The sequence below is a fragment of the Natator depressus genome, chromosome 4 (assembly GCF_965152275.1).
Source record: "Natator depressus isolate rNatDep1 chromosome 4, rNatDep2.hap1, whole genome shotgun sequence".
Lineage (NCBI taxonomy): Eukaryota > Metazoa > Chordata > Testudines > Cheloniidae > Natator > Natator depressus.
In genome coordinates this window covers 57,336,605-57,351,924 of record NC_134237.1, presented here as the reverse complement: position 1 = coordinate 57,351,924, position 15,320 = coordinate 57,336,605, and the positions used below count along the sequence as shown (strand labels likewise).

At 38.1% G+C, this 15,320-nt stretch overlaps 1 protein-coding gene across 1 annotated transcript in view; it reads left to right on the top strand.

Moving 5' to 3' along the window:
- The window catches only part of LRBA (LPS responsive beige-like anchor protein), a 558,416-nt gene extending 546,220 nt beyond the window's left edge, over positions 1–12,196 (top strand). The window contains exons 56-57 of the mRNA XM_074950978.1: positions 5,998–6,149; positions 10,393–12,196. Coding sequence (XP_074807079.1) covers positions 5,998–6,149; positions 10,393–10,483 — 243 coding nt within the window. The 3' untranslated portion in view covers positions 10,484–12,196. The remainder of the gene's footprint in view (positions 1–5,997; positions 6,150–10,392) is intronic.
- Positions 12,197–15,320: the final 3,124 nt, after the last annotated feature.

Genomic DNA, 15,320 nt, shown 5'->3' with positions numbered 1-15,320 from the left:
TGTTTGTAGAGCAGTTGGCAGCACTATAAGAAGTGAAATTGACCACAGTATAACTGACCATTGTAGTTTCATTTTCCAAACTGAATGCAATGGAAAAAAGTAACAACCTAAATGGTGAAGAGATGATTACCACAATCTGTACATAATAAAATAATAACAATTCTGAAGTGTTGTTAATGCAGGCAAGGATATTTTGGCACTGTCTCTTTTCCTTCTTGTGCAATATTTAAGATATCCTTCCTGAGTTCTTCTTACCCTCACACACCTGTCCTACAGTCTTTCAAGAATTCTTTACCTGTGTTTTTCATCCAACTGTGAGCAGTGTTAAATTTGCACCCTTTGTCCTCACCTGACTCCCACAGATACATAATTTTGTTAAAACTTGTGTTGCAAAAGAGAGCAAAATGAAGGAAACTAGCTTCCAAACAGGTAGAAAATATTGAAATATATTTTAAAAGAATGTTACTAGCCTTAACTCTTTCCATGACAGGAACTAGCATTTTATGATTTCATATGCAGCTGGGACAAAATGTTTTAATGTTAACACTGGAGCTTCAGTTATGCCTTTCTCCTTCTTTTAGAAGTTGACGTCAAACTCTTGTGTAAATTAAATTCTGTTAATCCACTATCCTAATTTTCTTGAAATGTTGGATATATAGGTTATTGAGTATGCAATTTAAAATAGCTGTATTATTTGGTGTGTTTTCCATAGCCAGTTCTGCAGTGGATTAGTAGTCACAAAATGCTGAATTACGCACATTTATTACTTAATACGCTGTAAATGCAGATTTGTTTGAGGTAGGGGATATGTCATGAGAATTTGCATGGCCCTGTCCCAGGCGTTTTTTCCAAATTGATATAGATTCTTGCTTCATTTTTAGTCGTTCTTCAATTAGCTCAAGTTTCACCTTTTGCTATCCTTGCATGCATGCTCGTGAGTTTCCCACCCTAGCCTCTGCCCCAATACTTCGTTTAAAGCAAGTACACATCAGAGTGTTTTCTTTTGCTTTTCTTTTTACAATACTAAAGTTGATAATATGTCACTTTCAGTTGTGATTATATTGTCAACTATGCTAGTAAATCTGTAAAATATCTAGAAATCCCTTGCTGGGTAAAACAATTTCTGTGGTGTTTCAGTCAGTACCCACGGCTTGGAGAATATTGCTTGAGGCAGCGAATGTTCCGCTCTCTGTAGGCCAGTAGTACACACTGTTTTCTTCCCCCAGCAGTCCCACGAGGATTTTAGGTTTAAATAATCCACAACCTTCTTCCCAGGGCTTCTGCACTTTATCATACAAGAAGGCAAGTGGCAACTGTGTGATTAAAGTAGGGGCATTTAAAATGAGTCGGACCTGCCTACAGGCTGTGCAGACTGACGATATCACTATTTCTTGCCGGGAGAAGATGGAGGAATAGTGGGTCAGAAATGCAGTTGCTTATGTAAAGTAAAATTCTGATGTGTTTTCACGTGTCATTTTGGGCTTAGACTGCAAGATATAGTTGACGAAAATAACAGTTTACAGTTACATTCAGAACAACGTTCTACAACTACCAGAAAAATTTGACTGTCTGGGGAAACTCAGGGTATAATCAACACTTTCCACCTGTGTTTGTTTTAAATACTGCTTCATGCAGCTTAGGCTAACAGCATATCCCAGCACATCTACCATGTAATGTTTAGTTGTCTTAATGAATAATTTAAATCTAAGTGGGCAGCCAGTTCAGAGAAGTAAAGTTATTTTATCCTAAACAAAGACAGTGCACTAATTCACCCAAAGGAACCAATTTATTTTCCTTTCCTGAGTCCTGAGATGGGGAAGTGCCCAACAGCCTCTTGCTGCCATAAGCCAGTGCTGTCATGGTGACAGCTCTACTTTTTAAGAAGCACTGCCTTTCAAGAATCTGAGAGGTTAAAGGGTTTGGACAAACTTCTGAGACTTTTCAAGGAAATACAAGTCAGAAATGAAGCTTTTAGAACATTGCTTGAATTGAGTGCTATGGGGATTCGTTTGCATGTCTGAATCTTATGTTGTGGGAAAGATTAGATGGCAGAACTGTTTGAGCTTATACTTATTAGAATCCTGGATAACTTTCACTGGGAGAAAAACTGAACAGTAAAATTGATTCATGCCTTCCCCATAATAGTTGGAGTACTTGAGAGTAAATGCATCCTTTAGTTTGTTAACTCCTATGGGCCATGTCATTAAACTGAAATTTTGACAGGGTGACCTTTGTCATATATATATCAACTATTTGTCTTCTTGAAAAGCAGGTGACTTAGGAAAATGGCATAGATATTGGCAAAACCTCAAAGACTGTTCTTTATTTAATCAAGAGATCACAGAAATCATTGAAATTTGCAGGTAGTGGAAGAGTTAAAGATTAATGGCTTTAATTTGCCTTGTAATATAGCATTTCTCCAGTAAAAAGCCTCAAGTATAAAACACAAGTGAACCATGACCATAAGGTTAATGGATTTTCATCAGCTGAATTTTATAAGTGTAGCAAATAATTATTTGTCATGCCTTCATTGCAATTTCAGAATACCCTCAGGAGATTGCCATTTGTGGAATGAAAAAAATGGATATTGATTTTACTTCTAATGAATAATCTTTTTAATAATTTTATTTGGTTTGCTAGAGCTCATGATGAGCTATCTTGGTATATGCAATTTTCTCTTCTACAGATTTTATTATCTTACCTCATTCTTCTCTCTGTCCCTAGCTTATTGCCTTGTTGCACCCTGGTTATATTGTGTGTAATTTAGATTCTAAGCTCCTTGGGGCAGCAAACATGCCTTCTTCCTGGTTTGGGAGGTGCGTCAGACATCTTTGTGTTCAGAGGGAAATAAGAAATGACAAAAATAATAATTGATAGTTGGAACATTTATACCATTCAGAACAAGTTTCAATTCAGAACGTTTGAGCATTTAATTATGCCATATTTATATATGGCTTGGAAATGATTTACCGTGCCCACTACCTTTTTTAAGCATTGGGTACATTTGTCACAATCCTAGTTCAAAATACAGTTGCCTGGAATGGGTTGATCACCATTTCCTTCATAGCTTGTAAATACAAAATGTTATTGATTATCTTTAATTAAAAAAAAAAAAGCATTAGTCCTGAAACTATTTTGTTAAATAAAATGTTAAACAAAAGGGTTTGTTCCCATAACAGCAAGATGTCATCATAATAAACACTCAAAACTAAGGTTATGAAAAGTTAGTTATTTGATAAGAACCCTAACTCAGTGCTGCTGCACTTCCTGTAATTTGTAGAGAGTATTTTTAGCATCATCATAACAGTAATAAGGCACAAAAATGGAAAATATATGGTTAACTAATTATTACTATGAAGACCATAATATTTTAGTTTCTACACTTGTCAGTGTTCAACATAACCGCTTTAATATTGCATTAATGGTGTATTTAGTATTTTAATTTTAATTCCCCCTGTTTTTGTGAGCAGGTGCTGCATATGTTAAAAATTCTGCAAATTATGAGCACCTCAGAAACATAGATTATAGTGCACAATACTTGTGATTGCCACAAGATTTTAAAGGCACCATAGCATAAAGCTTTCTGTGTAATAGTTTTTGAAAACTCTCATGTGTGTGAAGACCTCACCCATAGTTTTCTGTGTTGAAAACTGTGGATGAAACCTTTAAGTGCAAAAGAAACTATTTTGGTTTTCAAAACTGTTTATGAAGAAAATGTTCTAAGATATTGTGATGGAATTGTAGAACTAAACAATAAAGTTGTATTATGGATGGTTGTTGTAGCTATATTGATCCCAGGATATTAGAGACACAAGATGGGTGAGGTAATATCTTTTATTGGACCAACTTCTGTTAGTGAAAGAGACAAGCTCTCGAGATTACACAGACTTGAAGGAGAGCTCTATGTAAGCTGGAAAGCTTGTCTCTTTCACCAACAGAAGTTTTTCCAATAAAAGATATTGCCTCACCCACCTTGAGTTTCTAATATTATGCGTACACATTTTAAAATAGTTAGGACTTCATTATTATAAGCAGAGCTTCCCTGTAAGAAAGGTTGCCTAATATTTTTCATTATAAGACTGTGTTTTCATTTACTTATAACTTTGCCTCACTTTAACCCTTTGGCTGGCATTTCCAATGCTGGGTGTCAGCTTCAGGCTGATTTTTTTTTTTAAAGTTGCATTTAAAATGATTCAGCTGTCTCAAAAAACAGGTTTTGGGGGAAATGTATTGTTTTGACAACGTTAAATTCTTACAGCTGTTTTGTTGAAAAACTTTAGTATCTCTATGCTTTGGGTCAGAAACTCTAAATTTGGCAAAGGTGTCATTCTAGTATCAGGGATGTGCTTTTTGTTGTCTTTGTGAAAATCTCCCCAAATTTGGTGAATTTTGGAAGCCTCTGAAAAATCTCAGGTCATACATGTATGATGGAGACTTCTTAGGCTTGTCAGAGCTTGGCAGCTAAATTTTGCAGGAGCTTGTGGGAGAACAGGAAACAGAGAGGAAGAGGGGAAGAAGCCAGGAGGTGTGGGGATGAAGGGAGGAGATAGGTGAAGGGAGGGAAGTAGGAGCCAGGATGGGGGGGATGGATAGTAGATGGGGGTAAAGGTTGAGGCATGAGTCAGAGTGATGGGGAGGAGTGAATAGGAGCAGAGGGGGATGGGAGCCCCAGTGGAGAATTGGACAGAAGGGTTTATAAGTACTGGAATATACTACCTTTCAGAAACTGGAATAGAAGCCAGGGTTTCAGCCAGGAAGCTATGAGGAAAATAACTGTGGAACTCATTAGAAAAGTGTTTCTCATATCCTTCTGGCTGGACCCAGCAGAAGATAACAGCCTGCTATTGGAGGAGGAGGAGAAGCAGCAGCTTAACTAGAATGCAGAGGGGTGAGAGCAGGGAGGGGATTACATAAGCCAGGGGAAATCAGAGGGAAAGGTGCAGCAGTTAGTGGTAAAGATCTGTGCTTTAGGTCCAAAGGTCCCAAACTTGCTGATGGTCTACCAGTGTGGGGGTCACTATGGAGCCACGTGATACAATTACTGTTTTTTTCATTTTGCTTCTTAAAAAAGGTAGGAAATTATAATAACCCATCTTTCCCCCTATATTAAAGAACATTAAGGCTGCCAAGTCAACACTCATGTTTAGGAAATGCCACAATTAAAGTTGCCCATGCACAAACAGCCTTCATTCTGTAAATTCCTAATGTTTGAATGCTTCATTTTGCAACCTAAATGTTCTTTTAATGTAGTTTTTATATGTAATATCAATACTCTGTTATGTAAATATGAGTTTGGGATGGTCTATTTCTCACAAGTAGTGAAAGTATGAGTAAATTCCCCAGTTCATCCCAAATGGGGGTCAACCTTTAGAGCACACTATCATTTATTCTGTGTCTGACACATTAGCTAAACATACCTTTTTAGAAGTATTAAAAGAGTATTAAAAAATTTATTTTCATTCAGACTGTTTTTTGTATCCCTCCAGCTATAAGGCCAGGCAACTTAGTTCTATGTGTCCAACTGTGCAGGGCTCAGGGGGAAAGAAAAACAAAAGCCGATAAACAGACCTCCAAATATGGCCTATATAAAAAAAATGAGGGCAACTATCTGAGGTTAAAGCTGTTTGGGTGAATATGAGGTGCAAGTACTGCAGCCTCCTGTGAATGCACCTGATTAGAAAATCAAATCTCCTGAGTTGCCCTCATACTTGATTTGTGGTCTGTGGAATAGTTGATAGGTGAAATAAACTTAAGCCACTTGACCATCCTTTCTATGGTACTTCTTGTAAAGAAACCAGTATATTCTGTAGATTTCAATGTTTACCCTACATTTAAGTTGTAATTGACTTCTTTGCTTCTCAAAAGCTATATCTACTGATACGAAGTGTCTTCAGAGATAAAGCTGCGATGGTGCAGATGGGGTGTTCTGGAAGTGAGGGGGGGAATAAAAGCAATGCAAGTTGTTTTAACAGAAATATTAATGTAATATCCCTTTAGGCAATCCAGCTGAGCCGTGATGGACAGTATCTCCTTACAGGCGGAGACAATGGGGTCATCATAGTATGGCAAGTGTGTGACCTCAAGCAACTTTTTGCTTACCCCGGCTGTGACGCTGGAATCCGTTCCATGGCCCTGTCATATGACCAAAGGTGAGATTACAGTTGGGGGTCAGAAGTATTTCATAGAATGTACTATTATAAAGAAACTACAAAACGAACGTCATTATGGTGAAAACAGTTTTTTTCCTTTCAATATTGTATTTACTTTGATCACAGGTGCCAGTGATAATATGGAGAATTCTGTGCACTGTTTTAGTATTGGAAGGTTATGGCTTAGGTCTGATAATCTTTTTCAGAGTTGCAGCTCTAAATCTTATCAAAAGTCATTTAGGATCCTAGGCACTTTTAAAATGGGACTCTGCCCTGACTACACCTAAAACACAGGTTGACCTAGGTACATTGCGACAGGCTATGAAAAATTTCACACCCTGTGTAACATAGTTAGGTTGACCCAGCCTCCACTGTAGATGAAGGTAGGTTGATGGAAGCATTCTTTCATTGATCTAGCTACCATTTCTCAAGGGGCTGGATTTACTACAGTAACAGGAAAAACCCCTTCTGTCTCTGTGTCAATAGTACAGCAGCGTAGCTATAACACGTGTAGTGTAGACATACCCTCAGGCTCCTAAGTCACTTGGTCACCTTTGACTATTTTGACTCCTATATATAATTGTATTTGTTATTAATAATCTTTGGAGCAGGAACTCTCTCCTACTATGTGCTTAGCACAGTAGGGCCAGATCCTGGCTCAGCCCTCTAGGTGCTACCCTAATAATAATAATAAATAAATAATTAACAGTAAGGGGCCAAATTCTCTGCTGATGTAAATGCCTCTACTCCATTATTGTCAATAGAGTTTTACATATTTTCACCAGCAGAGAATTTTAAAATTTTTGCTCATCCAACACTCAGCCAAATTAGGGCAAAATATCTTCGGCTTGTCTGGGATGTTGGAGATTAAAGAAAGAGACGACTGTTAAACTGAGCGTTCATGAAATGAGGCAAGTCCTCTTAGTCTCCCACTGGGACAAACAAAATTTTTCTAAACAAATGAGCATCCAAGTGGGGAATAAACAAATTAGACTAAGTGTTTTTAGCTGTTACACAAAATTGGACTGAAATCTCAAGCGTGCCAAAGACAGGCAGTGGCCGGCCATATCCTGTGGCTAGTCAACCATTCACTAGGAACCTCACAAACCAAAGGTAAAGCTCAATTTTAAATCTTGATTAAACAGGAAGTAGAGTTTTTTATACTAATGGTAATCATTAAAAATGGAATATGAATCCTTCAATGCCTTTAAGAATCAGACAGCTTATAGAATTGCCTAAATATGGATGCAAGAGCCAAAATTTAGGCATCCTCTTTGTGTTTTTAGATAGATAGATAGATTCCTGTCATATGTTCATTATGTCGATCTTAACACAATCCACATTTCAAAATGTTACATCAAATACTCTTTAAAACAAAAACAGTGACGACTATGGATTTTAATCAAGATTTTAACCCACTACTTCTTACCAATTTGAAACCCTGCCCATCTCAACTTCTGCAAACCTTCAATCTCCTTGAATCATGTCCTCTTCATCCTTGTACATGTTCTCATAAGCAATCACTCTGGAAAATGGCAGCTTTCTAGATATTAAAATGACTGGGACCATCATTTTTGGCTAGAGCCAAATTCTACCTTTGAGGCCCTACTCGCATGACTTTCTGATGTACCTGTTGGATCACTTCGGTATATGATGAAATAGTGTGTTAATAACTATAATTAGAGCTGATCACAATTCTTAACAACAGTTTTTCATCAAAAATGCAGTTTAATCACAATCGAAACGTAGGGTGGACGTGTTGATTTTGATGAATATTTTAGACAGGAAAAGGTTGAAATATGTCATTTCTTTAGTGTCATTGTGATTCATTTTGTTTTGACTTTTATATTGTAATCAAATTTAGTTTTAGTATTTATATAGTTGATTTAATATTATGTATACATTTATAGTATATTTAATATAATGTAAACATCTAAATGAAATTAATTGAAACACCACTACCAAAATGTTTTGACACAGACAAAATGTTTTGACTGTCTCAAATTAGAAATTTTGGCTTTTCATAACAAATCAAAACAATTTTTTCCTACAAAATGTAAGAATTTCTCAATGAACAGAGAGTCTGGTTTCCAACCAGCTCTAACAGTAATGTCACAAGATGAGACAATAAACATGACTGTCATAACAACTCCTGATACATTACAAGCCAAGATGTCACTTCAGCAGCCATGATTGCTCTCAAGTGGCCCCAAGTGGGATCATAGCTGTTCAAATAGAGCTAAAATGTCTCCAACAGTCAGCTCCCTCATAGTAAAGATGTGGAAATACAGAATATCTCTGTGGTGGATGGCATGAATAATACTCCTACTTAGTGCTAAATACCAAATACCAGCACTCTGGTTGTTTACATGCCCATGAAATGAAGCTGCACATATGTATAAACAATAGAGATGTTGCAATTCTGTAAGCACATCTGGTTCTTTGATGAAAGATCCTGTGCTAAATCCCTCTTGAACTCGAGAAGAAAGAATTGAAATCTGCACATCCGAGATCCCCTCCATTTTGCTATTTCATTAGCACTCTCACCAGCAGAGTTAAAGCCATTATGAAAACAAAATCAGAAGTGGTCTGTGTGTGGTGACCCTGGTTTTATACAAGGTTAATTGTTCTTGTCATCTAAGCCTTGAGCCCCTTTTGGTGCCCAGATGTGCCAGGACAATTTCTTTGAGCTTGATCCTCTCTGATCCATAATTCCATGTATTAGACCAGTAGCAAACCAACTTGCCCTACAATTTCAAATGTGCCCACTAATCTGAGTCCCTCAATTATTAGGGTCCCAAAATTAGAGCCTCTGAGACTTGATTTTCACTGGTGCTAAGCACCTGCAGCTCCAGTTGTCTCCTGCTGGAGTTGAGTGTTAAGCATCTCTGGAAATGAGACCATAAGTGTTAGAATTGTACACCCCTAAATTAAAAATTTAGACCTTAATTATTCTTTCCCCCCATATTACTTCAATCTGGAAAGGAAGGTAGGTAATACATTCTTCAAAATGGTATTAGTCACTCTTTCCCTGAAGTCTGATTCAGTTCAGATCAGATACAGTAGAGGAAAATCATATAGGAAATAAAATGCTTTAAATACACTGCATGATTGCTGTGGAAATTTTAAGACCTAATCCAAAGCCCGTTGAAGTCAATGGGAGTCTTTCCATTAACTTCAATAGGAATTGCATCAGGTTCTTAATGTTTGAGTGGGTGGCATTCTTAGGCAATATCTATGCTACAAGCTAGGGGTATGAGCTCTAGCTCGTGCAGACGTACGCTAACTCTCATGGAGCTGCTGCACTAAAAACAGTAGAGTAGCAGTGGGGAGTGGTGGGAGGCAGCGGCGTATTATCACCTAGGGCGACAACGCCTAGGCCTAGGATGGCAAATTTGCAGGGGCAGCAAATTTATAATAGCAGCCAGAGGTGCCAACTTCCCCCAGCGCTGGGGAGTGCTTGTGGGCCCCCAGCCCGACCCCAACTCCACCCCTTCCCCACCCCCGTCCCCGCCCCAACTCATCCCCTCCCTGCCCCTATTGGTCCCCTTCCCCAAATCCCTGCCTCCTCCCCTGAGCATGCGGCATTCCACCCTCCCTCCCAGCCGTGCGAAGCTGTTTTGCACACAAGCGCTGGCAGGGAGCGGGGAGAAGCAGGACCCGGCGGCACGCTCAGGGCAGGAGGCGGAGTCAGAGCGGAGGTGAGCTGGGGCGGGGTGGGGAGCTGCCAGTGGGTGCTCTGTACCCACCAGTTTTTCTCCATGGGTGCTCCAGCCCCAGAGCACCCACGGAGTCAGCATCTATGGATGCCGCGATTCTACCAATCATAGTGTGTATTGAAACCACCAATGACGGCACGAATTTGTAAAATAACTAAAAACAAGTTCATATGGGGGCGGCAATTATTTCAGGGCCTAGGGGCGGCAAAATCATTAATCAGCCACTGGTGGCAGGGGGTAGCCACCCCAAGTACAAACCCATGGATTGATGCTCAGGGCAGCTAACCCATGTCACTGTTCTCTGCTGCCCATGCTAGCACAGCTACGTCACATGCTAATTTGATGAGAGCTAGTGCGAGTATGTCTACGTGAGCTGGGAAGCACAAATGTAGACATATCCTTAGACATTTGATTTACAAAGGTGGTGCTAGATATGGTGGAAGAAGTCTGTCCAAGAAAGGTAAGTCAGCTGTGTTTGAATGTAAAGTGGCTAACCCTTTAACTGAATTTTGTGCTTTTCATAGGTGTATAATGACTGGCATGGCTTCTGGGAGCATAGTGCTTTTCTACAATGATTTCAACCGATGGCATCATGAATATCAAACCAGATACTGATGTTGCAGCAGACGAGAACTAGCACTGACATGGGCAGCTGCTGTCAGAATGAAACTGAACATAGCAAGCCTCTATTCAGTATCATGCCGCAGCATTGTTCTGTATAAATAGCTATATTACATCTGAATGTAACTTAAATTTGCTCGAAGAAGCAAACTATTTTTTAAAGTTAATTGCTATTTTTGTAGACCTTGCATGATTTTTTGGGGGCAAAGGGCAAAGAAGCAGAAAAATGGCTGCTGCGTTCTGTAGTTAAAAATCTATATTTTTAGTCATTTTGAGAAGTCTATTTTGATTCATGTATGGAAAGAAACTTAAGATAAAGATGGTTAAATCTCTTATTCTAGCTATATTATGAAGAAATACATTTCCCATCTAAAGCTTTATCTATAACCTTGAGGAATATATGATTTTAACAAATTGAAAGTGGGTTATAATATTGGGGATTTTAATTTGTGCTACACTTTGTCTTGATGTACTTTTCCAAATGATTGTACTTCTTCAGCACTGAAGTTTCTGGGAATCAATAATAATATTTAAATTATGATAAATGTAATTTTAAACATGACAAGGAATTGTTTCCATCAATATTACTATTCAAGCATGTTTCTAGACCTAGACAATTAGTTCTTTTTTTAGTTATATGTTTTTGTTGTGCAGTTAAGAGGGAGAAATCATCAACAGAGTCTGTGTTACATCAAATGTGAATCCTACTAGTTTTTACCTGATATCTTCTTCAGAGCACACCAAAATGTGCATTGTTCCTCAAAATCAAAACTTCAACTTGGGGAGTTTGGACACGTCCTCAAACTAGCAACCTACACAATATTTCTTTTTAATTTTTAACCGAAGCACACTTCTGCTGCTTGATTATGAAAGCACTAAGAGGCAGGCATTTAAATGTTCACAGCCTCTACATCTTTGCAGAAGCTCTAGACTTGCAAACTTCTTTCCCATTTTTTAGTTTTTTTCTTCAGAGGACTAACCACCATAGTTATATAGCAGATTCCATATCTTGTGCTGTGTATGGCAACAAAACGGTTCAGTTTCTGCTATCACCAAATCCAATCCAATCTTGTCCAATCATGTTAATAAATTATCTCCTCCCTTAGGAAATGAAAAATAATTTATACTAAGGAACAATAAGTTATTCTGGTGTTGCATAATTCTACTTTTCTACAAAATTGCTGTGCAGAATTCTGTGAAAATATTTGTGAAAAGAACTGTATTGTTTTGTAAGTCTGTATTGCATAAATAATTGTTTGTATGTTGTGATCTACATGAGTTAAAACTTACATTCCATATCTGTATCAATTTATCTAGCTGCTTACTGGAGCAGTTCCCATTTTTCTCTTTAAGCAAAGATTTGGAATGAGAAAACTCAGTTTGAGTGAAGAAATTAAATAAAATGGCATTTGTAATTGAGACCTTCAATGCAGTGCATTGGGCTGCTGTGTTTTCCATATGTACAAACAAAAGAGAAAACAGCCACCATCACCCAATGCATTTGCAAATACAAAGCAAACACAGGGTTTTGAGACAATAATGGCCTGATTTTCCATTGTGTTATACCATTTTTATGCTGGTACAGTATATCTATATTGATGTCAGTGGAGTTACACACTAAGGTGTAACAGAATGGAAAATCTGGTTAATGAAATGTGGTAGTCATTATCTCCACCTGATGAAGTGCGGAACAGTCACCCACTAATAAAATGCCTTGAATTGAGAATGAGGTTGTATAAAAATAATGTACTTTACAAACTTTTGCTATTTGCAAAATTCATATCTCTTTATAAATAGATTTTAAGCAGACATAGATATGAACTTGAAGTTTTTCTAAGGAGGAATATTCTCTGCATATGTTCGTAATGAATATATAAGTGCTGTGTAATGAGTTAGTTACTAATGTCCGCAGTGAGGGTCAGATGAATCTCCATCATCTATCATATTATCCAGGTGCAAAATACAGAATTTAAAACTTTCTACTTTAGTTTTCTTAGTTAATTTAGAACTGAATTCAGTAACACTAAAAATTACTCACTGAAATAATAAAAAGAACAAGGAGTACTTGTGGCACCTTAGAGACTAACAAATTTATTTGAGCATAAGCTTTCATGGGCAAAAACCCACTTCATCGGATGCATACAGTGGAAAATACAGTAGGAAGATATAGATATACACAGAGAACATGAAAAAATGGGTGTTGCCATACACACTCTAACAAGAGTGATCAATTAAGGTGAGCTGTTATCAGCAGGAGAAAAAAACCTTTTGTAGTGATGATCAGGATGGCCCATTTCCAACAGTTGACAAGAAGGTTTGGCTCTTAAACTATTTCATGGGCACTTGAAATGTTAGAGATTTCAGCCTTTATTTTAAAATGGTTGGTGGGTTTCAGCATAGGCAATAGGCATTGGTGCAGTAGGAGCCCTTACATTGGGATACCATGCTGGGATTCTGTCCCAACACCTAAGCCATCTCAGACAACACTGTCAGACTTGTAGCTGCTGGGGCCTTGTTGGTCAGGAGAGTCCTTCCCCAACTGGAACATTCATATGATATTTATTGCTCATGTTCCAGTGCTCTTTGGGGTTGAGTCCAAGCTGTTGCATGTACACTGGGTGGTCTGTGGTGGTAACATGGAGGCTCCTGGGGAATCAGGATGTCTCCCTTTATTACAGCCCTGCTTTGAGCACAAGCACAAGCTTTGAGGTTTGTCACACACCACCTATGTAAGAAGAAATCACCCACTGTTCTCCTAACTGCTTCCACAGACACACTTTAATTCTAGATCTGCAGTGTTGTAGCTGTGTTACATCAGTTCTAGACACATTCCCTGTTGCCTCTGGTGGGCTTGAACATCCTTTCTGCCAGCTGGCAGAGGAGGCTGTGTCAAAGTTGTGGGGGTACCAGACTACATATTTAATTCTCAGGCACTGTATTGTGTGGCCAAACCAAATGCTTTCACTCGGGGGTGGGGGCTAGGGGAGAAAGTTTTATCCTTGGTTGAATTAATCCTGCTTAACACAGGTTCTTGTTAACACACACTTCTTTAACCTCCAGTATGATGTTGTGTGCACACAGAGAGTTAAATTCCCAAATACTATTTATCCATTAGTGTAACCAATGCAAAGCCTGTGCTAGCCCTCTTGATTAGACACAATTTAGTAAACTGGTGCCAGAGATTAAATTACAATTAAACAATTTTGAGCTGTATTATTTTTTTTCCAGAACACTGCTGAGGGAGAAGGGAGCTGCTACAAGGTGGAAAGTGAGTTTCCATTTTTGCCAAGAGGTCAACTTTTAAATTCAGAAAGGTCAAGCATGGTTCACGGACTCTCTCAACCTCTGGTAAGTTCATATTAACATATTTTCTCATAGAAATGGATGTGATCTCTGACTTACCCCAACCAATATCTTATATGAACTTTTGATGAAAGTAAGGCCAGTAACACTGAGAATGATTAGAAATAAGTTAGAGATTTCAGTTTATTGTAGATTACTCATCTTCAGCGGCTTCATATCAGTTATGTTTCTTATAAGCCCATGGCCTGAATGTTAGAGTATGTAAGTAGCCATTATGTTTTTATATGGAATGCTGAAGTCTGAGAACTGCAGAAGTGTACTCTATTCAAAGGTAAATGAACGTAATGTCAATCTGAGAGCCTTTCCTGAGCAGTCAGCAACTATTACATTATATAATTAAAAGAACCCCTCTGTCTACAAATTGTGCATTCAGCTAGTCTATGGAAAATATGTTTGTATTACAGTTATCCTGTCCCGCATCCCTGGCATTCCTCCAGTTTGTCTGCCTCACCAACCTATAGTGCTCTGTCTTAACCTAAGATTGCAGTCTCTTTGGGGAAGGGACTTTTATTAAGTCTGCATAGCACCCAGCACAATAGATCCCTAACCTGCTTGGGGCCCATCAATGCTATTGTAAAAAAATAAATAAATAAAAATGGTAAGAACCAGTGATTTTTATGTTCCACTAAAAGCAGCTATGGCTTACTTTGAAAAGGGAACTTGAAGTTGTCTTAGTAGCATGAAAATCCTTAGAGCTCTTCTCAGTAGGAAATTAGTATGATTGTTGAGTTCCACATTCTAATTCTAAAAGTGTTCAGGTTGGTATTTTATTTGGCAACATTCTGGAGATTCCTTCCTGCTGTGTGGTGTAGTGTTCTCAGCACAGCTCAAGCTGAGGGTTTCCAGCAAACAAACAAAGAAAAAGAGAGGCTGCTCCATTTCTTCTACATCTGTGCACAAAGCAAGCTATTTTTCCAAGAACCAGCTCGTGTCAGCAGACTGGTAATCAATTTTTCTTTCTTTTAGCAGAAAAAGTAAATTGAGTTATTCCAAAACCAGGTTTACAGAAAGGAATGTAGTTCATTGTGATTTTGGCTGGGACATACCTCCTATTAATTTCTGTATTTAGACATATTGTTTTAGAATGAGATAGAAATGGTGAATATCCAGATGGAGCAAACAAGCAACTCACAAGCCAATTAAGCCAAAAAACAAGCCCAATTTCTGCTTTTTTTTTCACAGGTTTGGCATGTTGGAAATCTTGTAAGTCCTGAACTGAATACCCTCATCACTTCCTGTGTAGTAATGGTGTTAGTATGGAATGCCAAATAGTTTATTTTTGGGTGGACCTAATTTAGTATGTACTTGGGAAACTGATACAGTTGAAGGTCCAAATCATTGTTTGTTTATATGTCAAAATCTACGACTGATCTGTAAAAGCCCTGAATCAAAAACTATAGGAGATTGTTCTTGATTTTTGTTTATGTTGATTGAAATTTAACTGCACGTGGCCTAAGGCTCTGTAATT